This window comes from Asterias amurensis, chromosome 19, assembly GCF_032118995.1.
Source record: "Asterias amurensis chromosome 19, ASM3211899v1".
Lineage (NCBI taxonomy): Eukaryota > Metazoa > Echinodermata > Asteroidea > Forcipulatida > Asteriidae > Asterias > Asterias amurensis.
The window spans coordinates 2,785,008-2,801,999 of NC_092666.1; the positions used below are offsets into that span (position 1 = coordinate 2,785,008).

Below are 16,992 nucleotides of genomic sequence, written 5' to 3' on the forward strand. Positions count from 1 at the left end.
GACATTTCTGCATTATTATAACGCACATTTCTGCCGTTTCTTTTCAGTATTTCTTCCTCTGCTTAAAGTTTGAAACTATCGCAGATACTTCACCTCTAAAAAATATTAAGGTTTTTGAACACTTTTTTTACATTCTTAGGCCGTGTCAACCCTAGCAGACGCGCCGATCTAGCCGTATTGTAGCCGAAGTCGCCGTTTCGGACACGGCCCGGTTCATACTTCCTGCGAATGCTTCGTGCGATGCGGATTTTCATTGCGTCACACAGGGAAATGGAGTGCGTACCGATTGTTGCGTCACCAAAATTCACTTCGCATTCGCATTCGCAGGAAGTATGAACTGGGGCCAATTTCGTAGAGCTGCTTAAGCAAAAAATTTGCTTAAGCACGAAATTAGCTTGCTTATTTTACACATGTTACTGGCGAAAATTTCATGCCATATACATTGCTTGTGACTGGTATTTAGCTGTTGTTTACTTAGCATAAAAATTGAGTGGAGTCTTGGCCGGTAATTTGATTTTACTAAGCAAGGATTTTTTTGCTTAAGCAAAATTTGGTGCTTAAGCAGGTCTATGAAATTGGGCCCTGGGGTCGATTTCACAAAGGTTGTCCTAACTTAGGACTAGTCCTAAGCAATGCCAAGAGATAGGACTGGTCCTAAGTTAGGACCAGTAACTCATCCTAACTTAGGACTGGTCCTATCTCTTAGCATTGCCTAGGACTAGTCCTAAGTTAGGACTACCTTTGTGAAATCCACCCCAGGGCTTTAGAAGCCTTTGTAAATGTAAATGACATACTTTTCATTGCATATGTTTACCCTTCCAGATCCTCTGTACATTATAGTTGAGTACCTATCCAAAGGTAATCTGAAGGATTTATTGAAAGACAGTCGCGTTAAAGGAACGACTGTCTATGGTAACCTACATGGTGCTAGTAAGTCACTGTCATGCGGGGACCTCATGAAGTTTGCTAATGACGTAGCCGATGGTATGCACTACATATCATCGCAGAAGGTACGTGTTCATGCAAGGGTACCCGTGATTTTTTTCCATTTTTTTTCTTGGCATTTCCCAGTTCTATGATGTACTTTTGTTTTGTTTTGTCGCAGTGTATCCATAGAGATCTTGCTGCCCGCAATGTTCTGGTTGCTGAAGACATGACTTGCAAGGTGTCTGATTTCGGACTCGCTCGAGATGTGATTGACAACAGAGTATACGAAAGAAAATCAGAGGTAAGTTGCCTCACAGTGGAGTCCTGACACGCGTTTGTATCACCTTTTAGTAATAAAACTACACTTGAGAAGTGTTCTTATTTTAGCAGCCGCGCGCATTATTTCAAATCTGCTGCCACTTTGCGTCCAGAAACTTTCCATTTAGTTTTTGGAATCGAAGGACGGAATGGCAAATCGAAAAGCCCTTTTTTATTTTACCAAAATGAAATAAAAATGTGATTAACAAATGTTTGTCGGGCCTAATTGATGTTTGTAGCTTATCCCTACATAGTTGGGTCTCAGAATTCATAACTTCAATATTACTTTCTTTAAAAATGTATATACTAAGCGCATTGAGTACCCTGTTGGTAGATACGTGCGCTATTTAAGACTTCTTTATTACTATTTTTATTTTTTTTTTCAATGTGATGATTGATGCCAGGGACGACTGCCTCTACGATGGATGGCGTTGGAGTCTATACTGGATGAGATGTACACAACAAAGAGTGACGTATGGTCATTTGGTGTACTATTATGGGAAATCGTTACACTTGGTGAGTTCTGCCTGAAAATACCTTTTGTGGCGTGCCTAGCGGGGAAATGTTTAATTTGGGGTTAGGGTTAGGGTTAGGGCTATGGAAGTGTCGTGGCTGAGCGGTGAAGAGCACCAGCCCCTGGTGTTTCTGATCAGCGAAGTGTGGGTTCGAGTTTCAGTCGTGACACTTTACCATGATGCTTCGTCTTTCGGATGGGACGCAAACCCATTGGTCATGTGTGTTGTGTAATAACGGACGTAAAGGAGCCAAGTGCAGTATCGAAAAGAGAAGGGGTTCCCCCCGGTGTGTCTGGTCTGCTTGGCAGCATATTGCGCCACATCACCTTGTAAACCAATACATTTTGCAAAGCCATAAAATCCATTGTAAGACAAATTGTCAGTATCACCATAGTGATTTGTATTGTGACATCACACTTTTACTAAGCAACTACGATTGATTTTCAGATGGCCGATCGATCTCAAACTTCTACGGGTTTTTCAGTTTATGTATATGGTGGATTACATAAAGTGCTTACACAGCCAACACTATTTTGTTAGCAAAAACCAATTCTGTAATGTTACTTTAAGGATGACAGTTGTTATACTTTTGAATAGCCTTGAAAAGCCCCTGTCCTAACTTGTAATCATTGTGTTTACGTCTGAAGATTTAAAATAATAAAATATTACTGACCCAGAATGAAACACTAAATCGGAGCCAATTCCGACCTAGGATTCTTGAGGGGTGTAAAGGAAGCAAAACTTCTCTACAATAAGACATTAACAATCTATTTTGCTGAGTCACTAATTTTCTTCACTCTCATGCCAATTTGATACACAGGTGCGCGCCCATATCCTACAATGAGTGCTAAACTGATGCTAAAGCAGCTCCGTATTGGGTTCCGTATGCCCCAACCAACACACTGCCAAGGGGAACTGTAAGTTAGCTATAAATTTATTGTAAGTGGTGTACCAAGATCTGGTACACTGAATCCACTGTCATTGATCCGAGTTGAGTCCCTTATCTGGGCCAATCTGCACATTATGCGCCGCGCACAATTTTTAGCCAATGAAAGGTCTTCATCATAGATTTATTAATCTTCATTCACATCAATGAGGGCGCTATTTGGGTCTTGTGACGTCACATGCAAGGGGTCTGTAGGTTTACGTTCATTTCAGTACAATATATTTATAATGATGTCTTTATGATTTGAGGCATTGCATGGTGAGGTATCACTGGTTTGCGGTAACACCATGTGTGTATCTACTTACCAGGTCAAGTTTGTTCTTTAAAGAACTGTCTTTCTATATTCTACTACCGTAGAGTCTTTACTTGTAAATCAAAAGGAAAACTGACTGTAAAGCTTTGTTAAAATGATTTGGGGTTGAACAAAGACATTGACTACTAGAGTTGGACTCGAACCAACGACCTCCAGATTAACATTTATTTTGATGTTGTTTAGGTATGAGATGATGCTAAAATGCTGGGAGGAGGAGCCAGACAGGCGACCAACGTTTGAAGTAATTGCAGACGAGCTTCGACAACTGAGAGAATTGGACAAGGTGAGTGTCTTTAGAATGTTTGTCAGTTAAAGGCACTAGACAGTCACTATTGGCAATTACTAAACGTAATTGTTAGGGTGAAGCATAGAAACTGACTGTGGTAACGAGCAATGGAGAGCTGTTGATAGTATAAAACATTGTGAGAAACGGCTCCCTCTGAAGTGGAGTAGTTTTTGAAAAAATAGTAACTTCTCACTATTGAATTGAATTCAAGACCTCAGACGAACGCCTGTGCCATTTTTCAGAAGAAAACAAAATCGTCTGAGAATGTTTAAAATGTATCTTTTTTGTTTTTGTTAAAAACAAACAACAATAAAACAAAGGAGGCGACGGGGACGATGAACGTTATTCCCCCTTTTTTTCTTGTTGTTTCTTTTTTTTCTTTTTCTTTTTTTTTGGGGGGGGGGGGCTCACATAGCTCAGTACATGACCTGTACCAGTTATCATTGTTTTGTGTTTTTAATCCCTACAGGATTACATAGTAGTAAACGCCTACGAGGAAACCATATATGCGGTCACCATACCTGATGGCGAGCAGGAGAAATGTTAGTCCATTCGGTACGCCTTGTGTGCCGGACCGCGTCGGCCCAGGCCAAATTGGTGGGGAATGGAGCTCCGCGGGCCCCCATGAGCGCGCTCTGATCTTCTGAACGCCTCAAACTCTGTACTTTGACATACTCCCGGAATGGTTCTCGCGGCCCCCACGTGAGGCCAACCCCCCCCCCCCCACCCCTAGCAGTTGTTTCATATTTCTAATAGAGATTTAAACATATATATATACATTTTGTAAATTGGTGGAGAGGGCCTTTTTATATACCTAAATCTTGAAGTTCATACTTTAATTAAAGGGGTTTATTGGTACACCTTTGAGGGTAGAGGTTGAAAAGTCTTGTGAATGACATGGCAGCCTGTGGCTGTATACTCCCCAATGAGATGACCATTGGTACTTTTGGTTGATGAGCAGTTTGCAACAGTTTATTCTATTTTCTCATTTAAAACAATCGAACGGTTTTTAAAACCAAAGTTTGTTTTTCCCCTTAAAGGGAAGAAACACGTTTGGTAATTACTCATTAACTAAAAAACTGACTTGGTAACGATCACTAAAATGATAAAAGACTTCTAGCTAGAATTCTTTTATTCCTATCTGAAAGCACACAAATTCGTCCAACAAGGGTGGTTTTTTTTTCATCATTTTCTCGCAACTTCGATGACCGATTGAGCCCAAATTTTCACAGGCTTGTTATTTTATGCTTATGAGGGGATACACCAAGTGAGAACACTGGTCTTGGACAATTACCAAACGTGTACAGTGCCTTTAAATATTATCAACTTGGCTATTCATATTTTTTCAAAGCAAGTCCCAAGATATGAGTTGTAAATAACATCACATTGTTTTAGAATAACTAATATACTTTTACAATTAATACGAAATGGATTTGCAGTTGTTTATGTTATGTTTTGAACGTTATTTGAAAAATTGAAACGTGGCTGTTAAATTAAGGTCAATTTCGAGTTTTTAGCGGACAGTATTTTTGGTTTACCTTGCCCTATGTTATGTATGTAATTATAACCAACTTGTATTTTTTGGCAACCACCTTTGTAGAATTTAGGAAATAAATATTTTATGCATAAACGAAAAAGGGTTAAATTTATATGATTTATAGAGTTGAAGTGAATATTGAACAATGTAAAGATACAGGTAATACATAATTACAAAGAAGGAAGAATACCTAGGATGTACTAAATTATTATTTTGTTTGGTTTTAATGTTTTACGCAAAAAGAAGAAGAACAAAGTTGTATTTTTATAATAATATAATGTTGGACTGAAATTTTGGCATTTCTATAAAGGTAATACTTTTGCAGTGGTTTATGTTATGTTTTGAACTTTACTTGTAAAATTGAAACGTGGCTGTTAAATTTAAGTAAATTTCGAGTTTTTAGCGCGCAGTATTATTTTTTTTATCTCGCCCTATGTGATGTTTACATGTACAATGGGAGACTTTGGTACGCTAGGTGGCAGCAGACTTACCAGGTAAATTTACATAGACCTTATCGCATATACCAATGCGCAAGCGCAGACTGTTGAATGAGGTGCATTGTGGGATAGATATGCATCAAATTTTGCTACCAGCTAGACCACAATGCACCTAATTCCAAGCTTTACGCGCGCGCCCCGGTATTTGCGAAAAGGTCTATTGTTGACGTAGTTCTGAGCTTGTGCACATAACCGAGAACGATTGACTTTACCTGGTAAGTCTACTGCCACCAAGCGTCCTAAAAGTCCCACATTACAAACAACTTGTATTTTTGACAACCACCTATATAGTTTAGGAGATTAATGTTTTATGCACAAACAAAACAAGTTAAATTTGTATGATTTAATGTTGGACTGAATATTGAGGGAAAATGCCTATGATATATTTTGTTTGATTTTAATGTTTTATGCAAAACAAAAGAGTTGTAGTTTTACTAATTATTAAAGACAGTGGACACTACTGGTAATTGTCAAAGACTAGCCTTCACAGTTGGTTTATCTCAACATATGCATAAAAAAAAACCTGTGAAAATTTGAGCTCAATCGGTCATAGAACTTGCGAGATAATAATGAAGAAAAAAAACACCCTTGTCACACGAAGTTGTGTGCGTTTAGATGGTTGATTTCGAGACCTCAAGTTCTAAATCTGAGGTCTCGAAATCAAATTCGTGGAAAATTACTTCTCTCTCGAAAACTACGGCACTTCAGAGGGAGCCGTTTCTCACGATGTGTTATACCATCAACCTCTCCCCATTACTCGTCACCAAGAAAGGTTTTATGCCAACAATTATTTTGAGTAATTACCAATAGTGTCCACTGCCTTTAATGTTGGACTGAATAATGTTGGACTGAATATTGAGGGAGAATGCCTATGATATATATTTTGTTTGATTTTAATATTTTATGCAAAACAAAAGAGTTGTAGTTTTGTTAATCATTAAATATAATAGTAGTATGTTGTTAGTAATAATTCTTTGATTTACAATAATATTAATTGAAATTTCATATTTCAAACTGTATCATAGGTCTACTAGCTTATGAATTTCCGAACGGCTACTGATAATGTATATTTGTTGGTTATGACAACAGAGACAAAAAATTAATAAGCTAAAAAACAATTAGTCTTTCAGTCAATGACTTTTACTGAAAACTACAAAATTGGATAATTTTTTTGAATTTACTTCTCCAAGAGTAATTGTTGTAGCGCACTTCAAAGCATGGAAAGGAGTCTTTAGAACTTTTATACAAAATGTAGATAGTAGCAGATTACCTTATTATAGGAAGATTGTTCCATATCATTGGCCAAGCTACACCGACAGCTTTTTGACATAGACATTTGTCTGCACGGGGAACATTCAAGCGAGTGAATAAGTCAATTAGTGTGGTTTGGTTCGCGGTAACACCATGTGTGTATCTACTTGCCAGGTAGAGTTTGTTCTTTAGAGAACTGTCTTGCTACATATTCTTCTACCGCGCAGTAGATTTTTTTGGATTTCGGGAGACTTCTCAATTATGAGAAGCACTATCCTGCGTTTTAACTACTACCTGGGCGGTAGATAGAACTTCGGCTGGGACTTTTATTTTAGCTTATAGAGGATCGTTTTAATGTCACTACCGCGAAGTGAGTTCTTTATTCGTCTCAACGTTTCGACTTAAGCTTGCTCTAGTCATCGCCAGGAGACTGAAGGGATATAAGAGAAGTGGCCCATCATATTAGTCCATGGGCCAGACCAGATTATTGGTACCACCCGAGGTGGCAAACCATTAAAGGGACACGTTGCCTTGGATCGGTCGAGTTGGTCTTTGAAAAGCGTTTGCAACCGTTCGTTATAAAATGCATATGATTAGAAATATATTTTAAAAGTAGAATATAATAATCCACACAAGTATCACTCGAAATTGCGTGGTTTTCCTCTTAACTCGTCAACAAACACGGTCGGCCATTTATGGGAGACAAATTTTTGACTCCCATAAATGGCCGACCGTGTTAGTTCGCCACGTAAAAGGAAAACCGTGCAATTTTGAGGCAAATTTGTGTGGATCATTGTATTCTACTTTCAAAACATCTTTCTAACCATGTGCATTTCATGACGAACTGTTACAAACGGTTTTTAAGAGACCAACTCGACCGATCCAAGGCAACGTGTTCCTTTAAGGGTGCCAAATGCTTTGAAGGATCAAGCTAAGTACAAAAACATCTGATAGCACCTCCAAATGAGTAGCTTAGTCTCTGTTTGTCTTAGTTTTGTGTTTTGTCATTTTATGATAATTAATGTGGCAATCAAATACAGACAGGCAGCTGGTAAACAATCAATCCAATGCCAGGAGGGATTTTTGGGGTAAATTTAGTTTCCGATAATTAGTGTGTACATTCAAAGTATAGAGTAATTAACTTGTAATGTTTAAAAAATACCCGAGCCATACAGTGTCACTTTAGCCCCGAGAGAGTGTTGCAATAAAAACGTGTGTCAAGGTATGATAAAAACTTAAGTGTATAATAATATTATTGACTATTAGTGTGGAATGATAAACTATTATAATATGCCAGTTTGCATATTATGGCGAGTGCATGCGCAGTTAACTACACAAACTGTAGCTTGAACTATGACGTCACACTTCCTTGAGCGGATGTCCGGATCCGTACAAAATGTCCCTTTGATCTCTCATCCCTTTCACATTGAGATTTACAGTAAAAACCAACGTAGGCCTACAACACTACACATGTATGAGTTGAAAACCAACGGTTGAAACCAACGGTTCTTTTCAGAAGCACCCCAACTCATATGGCTTTACCGCAAACCTTTTCATATGATCGTATTTCCACCATGCACAAATTTAAATCCTACTTATCACACATGTACATGGCAGTGTACAATAATACGGGTAGACTTGTCTAGTCTCCTACTCCCCACGGATCGGGATGATTAAAGTAAAACGCAGTGAATTAATTTCAGATAGAAAAGTCAACTCGTCATAAGCCATGTCTCTGGGTTTCTTTTATTCGGACACTTACATAGATACCATAAAGACTATGTTATATTACTTAATAATTACATCACAAAACATCTGTACATGTACGTAATAGTATAGATTTTAATCCTCGCGAACAATGTATGGATTTTGAGAGCTTCAAAAAAATGGTAGTATAAAAAAAAAGTGTAGCTTCAGACGTGTTACGTGGTGAAAAAAGGAGTAACCTTAAATGTCAATGGACCCTCTCGCGTATGACGTCACACCCTAAAACAGCGCCCCACTAAGAGAAAAGAAGGCAGCCCATTGGACGAAAACTGTTCTTGTGACGTCATAAGGGGTGTTTTGAGTTCACCGTTCTTGAAAGAGAGAGTGAACCAGCACTTAGTTTAATGGTTATATTTTATAATACAAAGCGTTGGTGTGTGTTTTAACTTGAAAACAAGTGAACAATGAAGGTGCTATCACAAGTGCAAGAACTATAATGATAGCGTAATGTAATATCTAATGATAGCGTAATGTAATATCTAATGACTTTCAAAAAACAAACAAATTGTTTGAAAAGCCTTCACCCTTGTTCTTTCATGCAGCATTTCTTACATGTACTTTATATTCCGTGTTTTCTGTAGTCCCTTGTATAAAGTTACCGGAAAATAATCTTTCTTGTTTTCCATGATTAATACTATATATAATATGTAAATGAGATAAATCTGGATATAAAATACACTTTTCATTATCAATTAATTAATTTAATTCTTATTTACACAAAAGACATTCAAGGCACTCCATATAATGTGCACACTCGAACCGAGGGCACGCACCATTATGTTTCACCTATTACAAATGACCCGAAGATCTCTCTTTCCAAGATCGAAAGTCAAAGGTCAATATGGGAAGAACCACACTATACAGATGACTTCATCCCCAACTGCACATGGACGGAAAGGTGATTGGTGGTACATCTGCCAAAACGTCTGTAGATTTTAATCCAAGTTTTATTAGCGCAATTTGATTTGTTGGGCTCTATTTTACAAAGCACTATAAGATTTATCCTTAGATGAGTTTATGCAAGTCCCATTTTTGGCCCATGGACCCGTGCGTTTACGTTTAGTTGTCTAAACTTGTCCAAGTCCGTTTGTTACAATGTTGTTTTGATTTTTGTTCCGAACACATCTGATACAAGCTAAGTTGATAAACTTGTTCAAGTCCCTTATATTTCATCATTATTTTGATCGTGACCTTTTGACTCTCAAAACGTTGATACAAGTTAAGTTGTCTAAACTTGTCCAAGTCCATTGTTACAATTTTGTTTTAATCTTGACATATTGATTCCAAACACTTTGAAACAAGTTGCTAAACTTGTCTAGGTCCTTGTGTGTTACATCACCACTTTGACTGAACACTATGACTCAAGACCCTGATACAAGTTCAGTTGCTAAACTTGTCCAAGTTCTTGTGTTACAACACCACTTTGATCTCAACATTGTTACTATTAAAACTTTGATACAAGTAAATAATGCTAAACTTGTCAAAGTCCTTGTGTGCTACATTACCATTTCGATCTCAACATTCATTAGATTAAACAAATTGAAAGTTGTCTACATTGTCATGCAGCTTGAGCTTTCAGTATCAAGTAAAATACTTCATCACATTAACCAGCAAAATTATTCAGTGAATACATAGTTTGACAAGAAAACAAAACAGACTGCACATTCCAAGTTCATCGTGTTCACTGGACCACATCGAGTGAACAAAATCGTTCAATTTAAAAACAAATTTATCATATATTGCCAATAAAAAGGACTTAAAAGGCACACCATGCCTTGGATCAGATTTGGATTTCAAACGCTTTTTAAAGACCAACTCGACCGCCGAGGCAACGTGTTCCTTAAAAGCTAGCCAAGAACCCACTGAACAGAATAGATGAGACTTAAGACAAAAACCTAAGAGAACTAGTCCAGGGAAAAGCCACACAGTAACATAGGGACGAAAAATCTATCCACAAAGTACCCCCAGGGGATTCGAACCACAGCCCTAGAGGTGGAAGGTTGCCAATAAAAAGGACTTTAAAGCAAGCCAAAAACGGTTGAACCCACAGAAGAGAAGACAAGAAAAGAAGTATGAGACTTGGGTTGGAAAGCCCAAGACAAATATTCAAGGGAAAACCAACACAATGACATAGGGACTGAAAACCTATCCACAAAGTACCCCCAATGGGCTTCGAACCACAGTCCTAGATGTAGAAGGTTTCCGACTTTAAAGCATGCCAAGAACGCTTGAACCCACTGAAGAGAAGACAAGAAAGGAAGTATGAAACTTGGGTTGGAAGGCCTTAGAGAATTATACCAAGGAAAGGTCAAACATTAAAATAGGAACTGGAAACCTGCAGAGTACCCACAGGGGATTCGAACCACAATCCCAGAGGTGGAAGGTGAGGAAAGTAACCACTACACCAACCTGATCGACTAATGGCAAGTACAAAAGTCTAATACTGTAGTTAGCACTAAAAGTATTATTTATCTCATGATCTGAACAAGTTGGATGGCACTTCCAGAACTCCTTACATTACAGACCAAATGAGAGTCAAACAATATGTTACCACATTTCTGCTGTAAACAATAACAAAAATACTTATTTGTTTATTATATAGACGTTTGTTTGTTTATATATGTATATATGTAAATGGAAAGAGAGAACGTGCTATTTACATTAATATATACAATGTAGGTGACATTTTATTATAACTTTCCAAAGCATTTTTTAGGTTGGTCTTGGGGTTGACACTTCATGGAGGCAACTGAGCACATTGCCCCCATGCCCTGGTCAGTCATTGCCTTGGTGCCCCCTGAATTATTCCTCTCCATAAAGAGGTGCAGGGGGGACTATTAAGAACAGAAAATGATGTACATGTACATCATGTTTCAAAAGTCTAAGGTTTGATACTTCATCATGTTCATGGTGGCAAAGGAGACAATTGCCCCCATGCCCTTGGTCAGTCTTTGACTTGGTGCCCCTTACAATATTCCGGTCCATATAGAGGGGCACCATTCCGGGGGAGAGGGGGGACTAATTAAAAACAGAAATATATGAACATGTACATGCATGTTTCAAAAGGACAAGGTTTGATACTTCATGGTGGCAAAGGAGACAATTGCCCCCATGCCCTAGTCAGTTATCACCTTGGTGTCAGCCCCATTAAAATATTCCAGTCCTTATAAATAGAGGTGCACCTGTTTCAAAACAGAAAATTATGTCCATGCATGTTTCAAAAGTACATGGTTTCAAACTCAATGGGGGCAAAGGGGACAATTGCCCCCATGCCCCTGGTCAGTCATTGCCTTTGGGCCCCTTAGAAACGTTCCAGTCCTTATAGAGCTCTATACAAGGGGGAGGGGGTGGTATTCAAACAGTAAATGATGTCTATGCTCGTTTCAAAACTTCAAGGTTGGATACTTCATAGGGGAAAATGAGAAAATAGCCCCCATACCCTAGTCAGTCATTGTCTTGGTGCCCCTTTAAAATATTCCAGTAGAACTTAACAAATCCCTTCTTGAGGTGCACATTTGTTAATATGGCAAAACAGAAAAAAAATTCCATTCCCATGCATGTTTAAAAAGAAGGTATACCATCTGATAGTTTGTGGGGCAGCGCAGACGATTGCCCCCATGCCCCCTGTTCATTGCCTTGGTGCCTTATTTAGAATTCCCTTAGTGTGGTGCACCTTACCTAAGAAAAAAAGGAAAACAAGTAATCCATTTAAAGGCATGTTTCAAAAGTATGTGTAGTGTCTGATACATGTAGTTCATAGGGGCAAAGGAGAAAATTCATTGCCCTAATGCCCTTTGTCAGTGCCCTAGTGCCCCAATGAATTATGTCCCATAAGATATGTACAAATCCCTTATAGAGGAGAATCTTACCACAGGAAAACTGTCTTGCCCTTGCAAGAACAAAGTGTTGAACAAGACTGAGACACTACATCAGGTTAAAACTCAAGGCAACACAAAGTCTTATCGTTGTTACACCATTTTCATTTTACAAAATGTACAAATGTTAAACGTCGATTAAGTAGTTAACATCAATGCACTGATAAGTACACTATAAATAAACTGACCTGCGCAGTAAAACAAGCATCTACAGCTTGACAAACAAAGAGGACATTTTCAGCCAAAGCAAGACTTTGTTCCGCGTTTCTCAACATTCAACGACAAAGCCAGACTAAAAAAAGAAAAATCAGCTGAAAAAGCATGCCTTCTAAATGAAGACATTTGTATTTTGAAGGTTAAACCATTATAATACTACATGTTATTACCACTTTGAACCAAACAATACAACTAGCACATCTTTGAAACAAGACGCTTCCCCTACAAGGACAATGATCATCTGGAAAGACATTCTCAAGGTCGCTGGACTTTTTCCTGACACAGAGTTTGCGCGAAAAGCAAGCAGGCGACCAAGTCTCGAGGTGGTGTAGGAAGCTCGCACCCTCGCAACGCACTGTATGCGTACAGGCCTCGTACAAGTTAGGCTCAAATGTTGACTTTAAGTCTGATAAAAACCTTTCAATCCTACTGAGTAATGAAGTATGTACATGTATACCCCAAATGGGGTCATAAATCTTCTCTTAAAGACACTGGACACTATTGGTAGCTGTCAAAGACTAGCCTTCACAGTTGGTGTATCTCAACATATGCATAAAATAACAAACCTGTGACAATTTGAGCTCACTCGGTCATCGACCTTGCGAGATAATAATGAAAGAAAAAAACACCCATGTCACACGAAGTTGTGTGTGTTTAGATGGTTGATTTCGAGACCTCAAGTTCTAAACCTGAGGTTTCGAAATCAAATTCGTGGAAAATAACTTCTTTCTCGAAAACTATGGCAGTTCAGAGGGAGCCGTTTCTCACAGTGTTTTATACCATCAACCTCTCCCCATTACTCGTCACCAATAAAGGTTTTATGCTAATAAATATTTTGAGTTATAATAGTGTCCACTCCCTTTAAACAGGCCTGCTAATTTCACGGAGGCAACAGCGGCGATTGCCTCTGTGACCCCCAGGTCAATGCCTTGGTACCCTTGCAAAGCCCCAGTAGAAATTAACAATTTCCTACAGGGTGCCCTTTACCAAGCAGAAAATGCCTTGGTGCCCTTCCCCTTTCAAAAACAAAGCATACGGGCCAGGTGCGTACGCAATGCACAGTACGCGCAATACATATACATGTACGTTGTTGTTATTCTCTCATTTTGCTCTCCACACCTGGAATGCACTCTCCACCTCAATCAGGGAATCCGACTCTCTTCGAACATTAAAGAAGGGTATCGAACATTATCTGTATCCTATCTAATGCGATGCGTTCTTGACGTAGTGGCGCTATACAAATGCCCTTTGTGTATGTATGTACGTATGTTATTTACAAATTGTAGATTCAGTACATCATTGACAGCCTGTTATGCTTCTAATGCTTGAAGGGCAACCGTGCTGGGGTTCTAAGATAAAAGGAGAATGACAAAAAAGCATTAATTTGAAAATTATTACTCGGCAAATGGGAGACTTTGTGACACTTGGTGGCAGCAGACTTTGCAAGTAAATCAGTTATTCTCAGAAATATTGGAATGCTTAGAACTACATGATAATGTTAAGTTCTTTAGGCCCAAACTCATGGCTCTGCTATCTTGCTATCTACTTCTGCGCTATCTGCCCTATCTACTTCTGTAATCGAAGAGTGGGCAGTAACGTGATGCACCAACGCACACACGCAAACATTTCCTGCTTAACTTGTGAAATATGCCTGACTTACACTAAGCGTGAAATTTCTTGCTTTATAAGCCAAGGTTCTTTGCTGAGACATAAGTTTGGGCCCTGGTTTGTCTGCTGGCACCTAGCAATCCACACTCTCCCATTCATTTTAGGAAACATTTTAAGGCACTATTCTTGCACTAACTGCAAGCCATTAAATAATTCTAGGGTTCTAGGCCTAGTTTTTAAGAAGACAGTGCAAAGGTATTGAGACATAATGTGTTCAGGCACTAAAAACACTATGTGTTCAAAATGAAAACAATACAAAGAAATACAATAAAATCTAAAGAAAAAACCTTTTAAATAGTATGAAACAGCCTACCCCATCAAAAGACAAGTTCATATTATTAAAAGTATAGTCGAAGTACACAACAATATCAACAATAATCTAAATAATTTCTTTTGAACCCTATTCTACCTAAGAATTGCAAAAGCACAAAATAAATTTTAAAATTCCATAAAAAATACATTAAAATACAAAAATGCAATTGCAACAATATCTATAAATAAATGCAATGTACACAATAACAATAGCAATAGTTCATATCATTTCTTGCGCTCTCTTTCCTTCCAAGGATTTTCAAAAGCACAAAATGAATTTTAAAATTCCATAAAATTGCATTGAAATACAAAAATGCAATTGCAACAATACCTATAAATAAATGCAATGTACACAATAACAATAGCAATCATTCATATCATATCATCTCTGCTCTTTCCATCAAAGGAATTTCAAAAGCACAAAATTACATTAACAAATTCAATGAAAGTTACATCAAAATACAACCATGCAATGAAATAGCACCTATAATAAATGCAATATACAAGACAAGTTAAATACACTTTATGCAGCATCAATAATACACATGTGAAAAAAAGCAAATGAATAGCAGACACCCTCATCCCTAACAAAGGGAATAAAATCATTTACAAATGTGCATCAAAATACAAAAATGCAATGCAATAGAGCCTATACATGTACATGTAAATAAATGCAATGTAACAAACAATTTATAAAAAGCAAAACACACTCGTTAAGAAATAATATCCACAGTCAACTATACAACAAAAAGGGAATAAAACTGGGCAATGCACACAATACAGATGTGGTTACAAAATATACAATGTACATGTATGCATTTTTAAATAAGTGAATAAATTATAGATTGATGATTAAACTGAATCAATCTCGAAGCAAAAGCACAGGATTCTACGGAAATGCGCCTATGGTATAAATGCAAAAACAATACGTAGTATAATGGCCTGTCATTCTGCTAGGGTCGAAACGTCAGGCCATAAGCAATTTCTGGCAAGATCCTGAAGTAGAATCATAAGGAAATGTTTACTTACTCACTAGTTATCAATCATATCCTGCTCTAGCATGTCTCCATGCCGTTGTATTAACATACTGAATTTAGGTCGAGACGTCTTCTCAAGGCGCCAACAGTCCAACATGACGCTGTAAACACGTTGAGGGCAGTCTACAGGTCGCTTCAGACGATTTCCCTTCAGCAGGAAGTCGTGAACTTCCCTCATTGTTGTTAATGTATGATTCCCGTCTTGGTATCTGTAAAGTATTAATTATAAAATAATAAATAATAACCGTGTTTATAACGCGCCTTTTGCCAAAGGATACAAAGCGCCCGGTATTATTACTGCAAGGAGTGGGACAAAGTTCGAGATGCAAGACCTAATCCTTTGTGGTACAATATGCTGCCAATCCAGCCAGGAACACCGGGGCGAACCCATTCACTTTTCGAGAAGCGCACTGGATTCTTTTACATGCCTTTACACAACACATGGGGCCAACGGCTTTACGCCCAATCCGAAGGGCGAAGCAATGGTTAAGTGTCTTGCTTAAGGACACAAGTGTCACGGCTGGGGATTCGAACCCACACTCTGCTGATCAGAAACACCAGAGTTTGAATTCGGTGGTAGAATGTTGGCGTGGGTATAATCCACTAGGAGCCTAGAACAGAGAAATCATACCTGTATACTTCAACATGTTCAAAGTCAAGAAGGTGAAGTACATACCTTGCCGATGCACCATCTGAGAATATCTCCCACATTAGAATCCCATAGCCCCACACATCGCCTGCACAGCTAAACCTCCCTGCATTCGTCGGCTCCTCAATGCTCTCAGGCGGGTAACTGTGAATGAAGTACATAAAATAAATTTAAAATGGCTTCTTTAAAAGCTCTCCAATCCGTCACTCAGTGACCCTCATGGCGCTCCAACAGTATTACCCATGGTCACTAGGCTATTTGTTTCAATGAATTTCATTCCTTAAACCATCTCAGCTCCCTGGAGTGCGTTTTGGCGAACCCCAACCAGAGCCCAACCAAGTCAACAAGTTGGTTACTGGTTGGTCTGAACAGCATCGTCACCACGCCTTGACCGAACATGCGAAAACGCTCAACCGATAACCATTGTTCTGGTTGGGGCCACCAAAACGCAAGAAGGTTCCAAACGCTTCTTGTGTACTCACACTGTCACAGGTAGTGGCGGGTTCTGACCAGTTGGGGAGTAGTACCCATCTGCTCTGCACTTCCGGGCCAGACCAAAATCGCAGATTTTGACTTCCGGCCCGCTATAATAGTCTTCGTCCGAGGCCACCAGGATGTTGCGTGCTGCTAGGTCCCGATGAACGATCTTCTGCTCACCTAAGTATGCCATGCCCTGCCGAGAGAGTTAACAAGTTAATAATAATAATAATAATAATAATAATAATAAAGACTTGTAATGCACATGTATCCACCCTGCTGGGTGTTCAGGGCGCAGTGAAAGAAAACAGACACAACAAAAATAGTCCTTGAAAACCTGGGACATACATGTAAGATAAGTTTTTAGAAAAGATTTGAATTTTGTGGTACAAAGACAAGAT

At 38.6% G+C, this 16,992-nt stretch overlaps 2 protein-coding genes across 14 annotated transcripts in view; one reads left to right on the forward strand and one right to left on the reverse strand.

Annotated features, from left to right (window-relative positions):
• Positions 1 to 7,179, forward strand: part of LOC139951493 (uncharacterized) — a 53,325-nt gene extending 46,146 nt beyond the window's left edge. For 12 of the 13 annotated variants that reach the window (XM_071950408.1, XM_071950411.1, XM_071950412.1 and 9 more), the window contains 6 exons: positions 823 to 1,010; positions 1,106 to 1,228; positions 1,650 to 1,761; positions 2,581 to 2,677; positions 3,203 to 3,302; positions 3,775 to 7,179. In XM_071950408.1, the coding sequence (XP_071806509.1) occupies positions 823 to 1,010; positions 1,106 to 1,228; positions 1,650 to 1,761; positions 2,581 to 2,677; positions 3,203 to 3,302; positions 3,775 to 3,852 (698 nt within the window). In that variant the 3' untranslated portion in view covers positions 3,853 to 7,179. Of the gene's footprint in view, positions 1 to 822; positions 1,011 to 1,105; positions 1,229 to 1,649; positions 1,762 to 2,580; positions 2,678 to 3,202; positions 3,303 to 3,774 lie in introns of those variants that run through there. The other variant, XR_011787785.1, reaches the window with a different exon arrangement.
• A 262-nt stretch (positions 7,180 to 7,441) lies between these two features.
• LOC139951326 (tyrosine-protein kinase JAK2-like) overlaps positions 7,442 to 16,992 on the reverse strand; it is a 41,722-nt gene continuing 32,171 nt past the window's right edge. Inside the window, exons 18-21 of the mRNA XM_071950176.1 lie at positions 16,597 to 16,787; positions 16,142 to 16,258; positions 15,458 to 15,674; positions 7,442 to 13,797 (exon numbers count right to left, since the gene is read on the reverse strand). Coding sequence (XP_071806277.1) covers positions 15,461 to 15,674; positions 16,142 to 16,258; positions 16,597 to 16,787 — 522 coding nt within the window. The 3' untranslated portion in view covers positions 7,442 to 13,797; positions 15,458 to 15,460. The remainder of the gene's footprint in view (positions 13,798 to 15,457; positions 15,675 to 16,141; positions 16,259 to 16,596; positions 16,788 to 16,992) is intronic.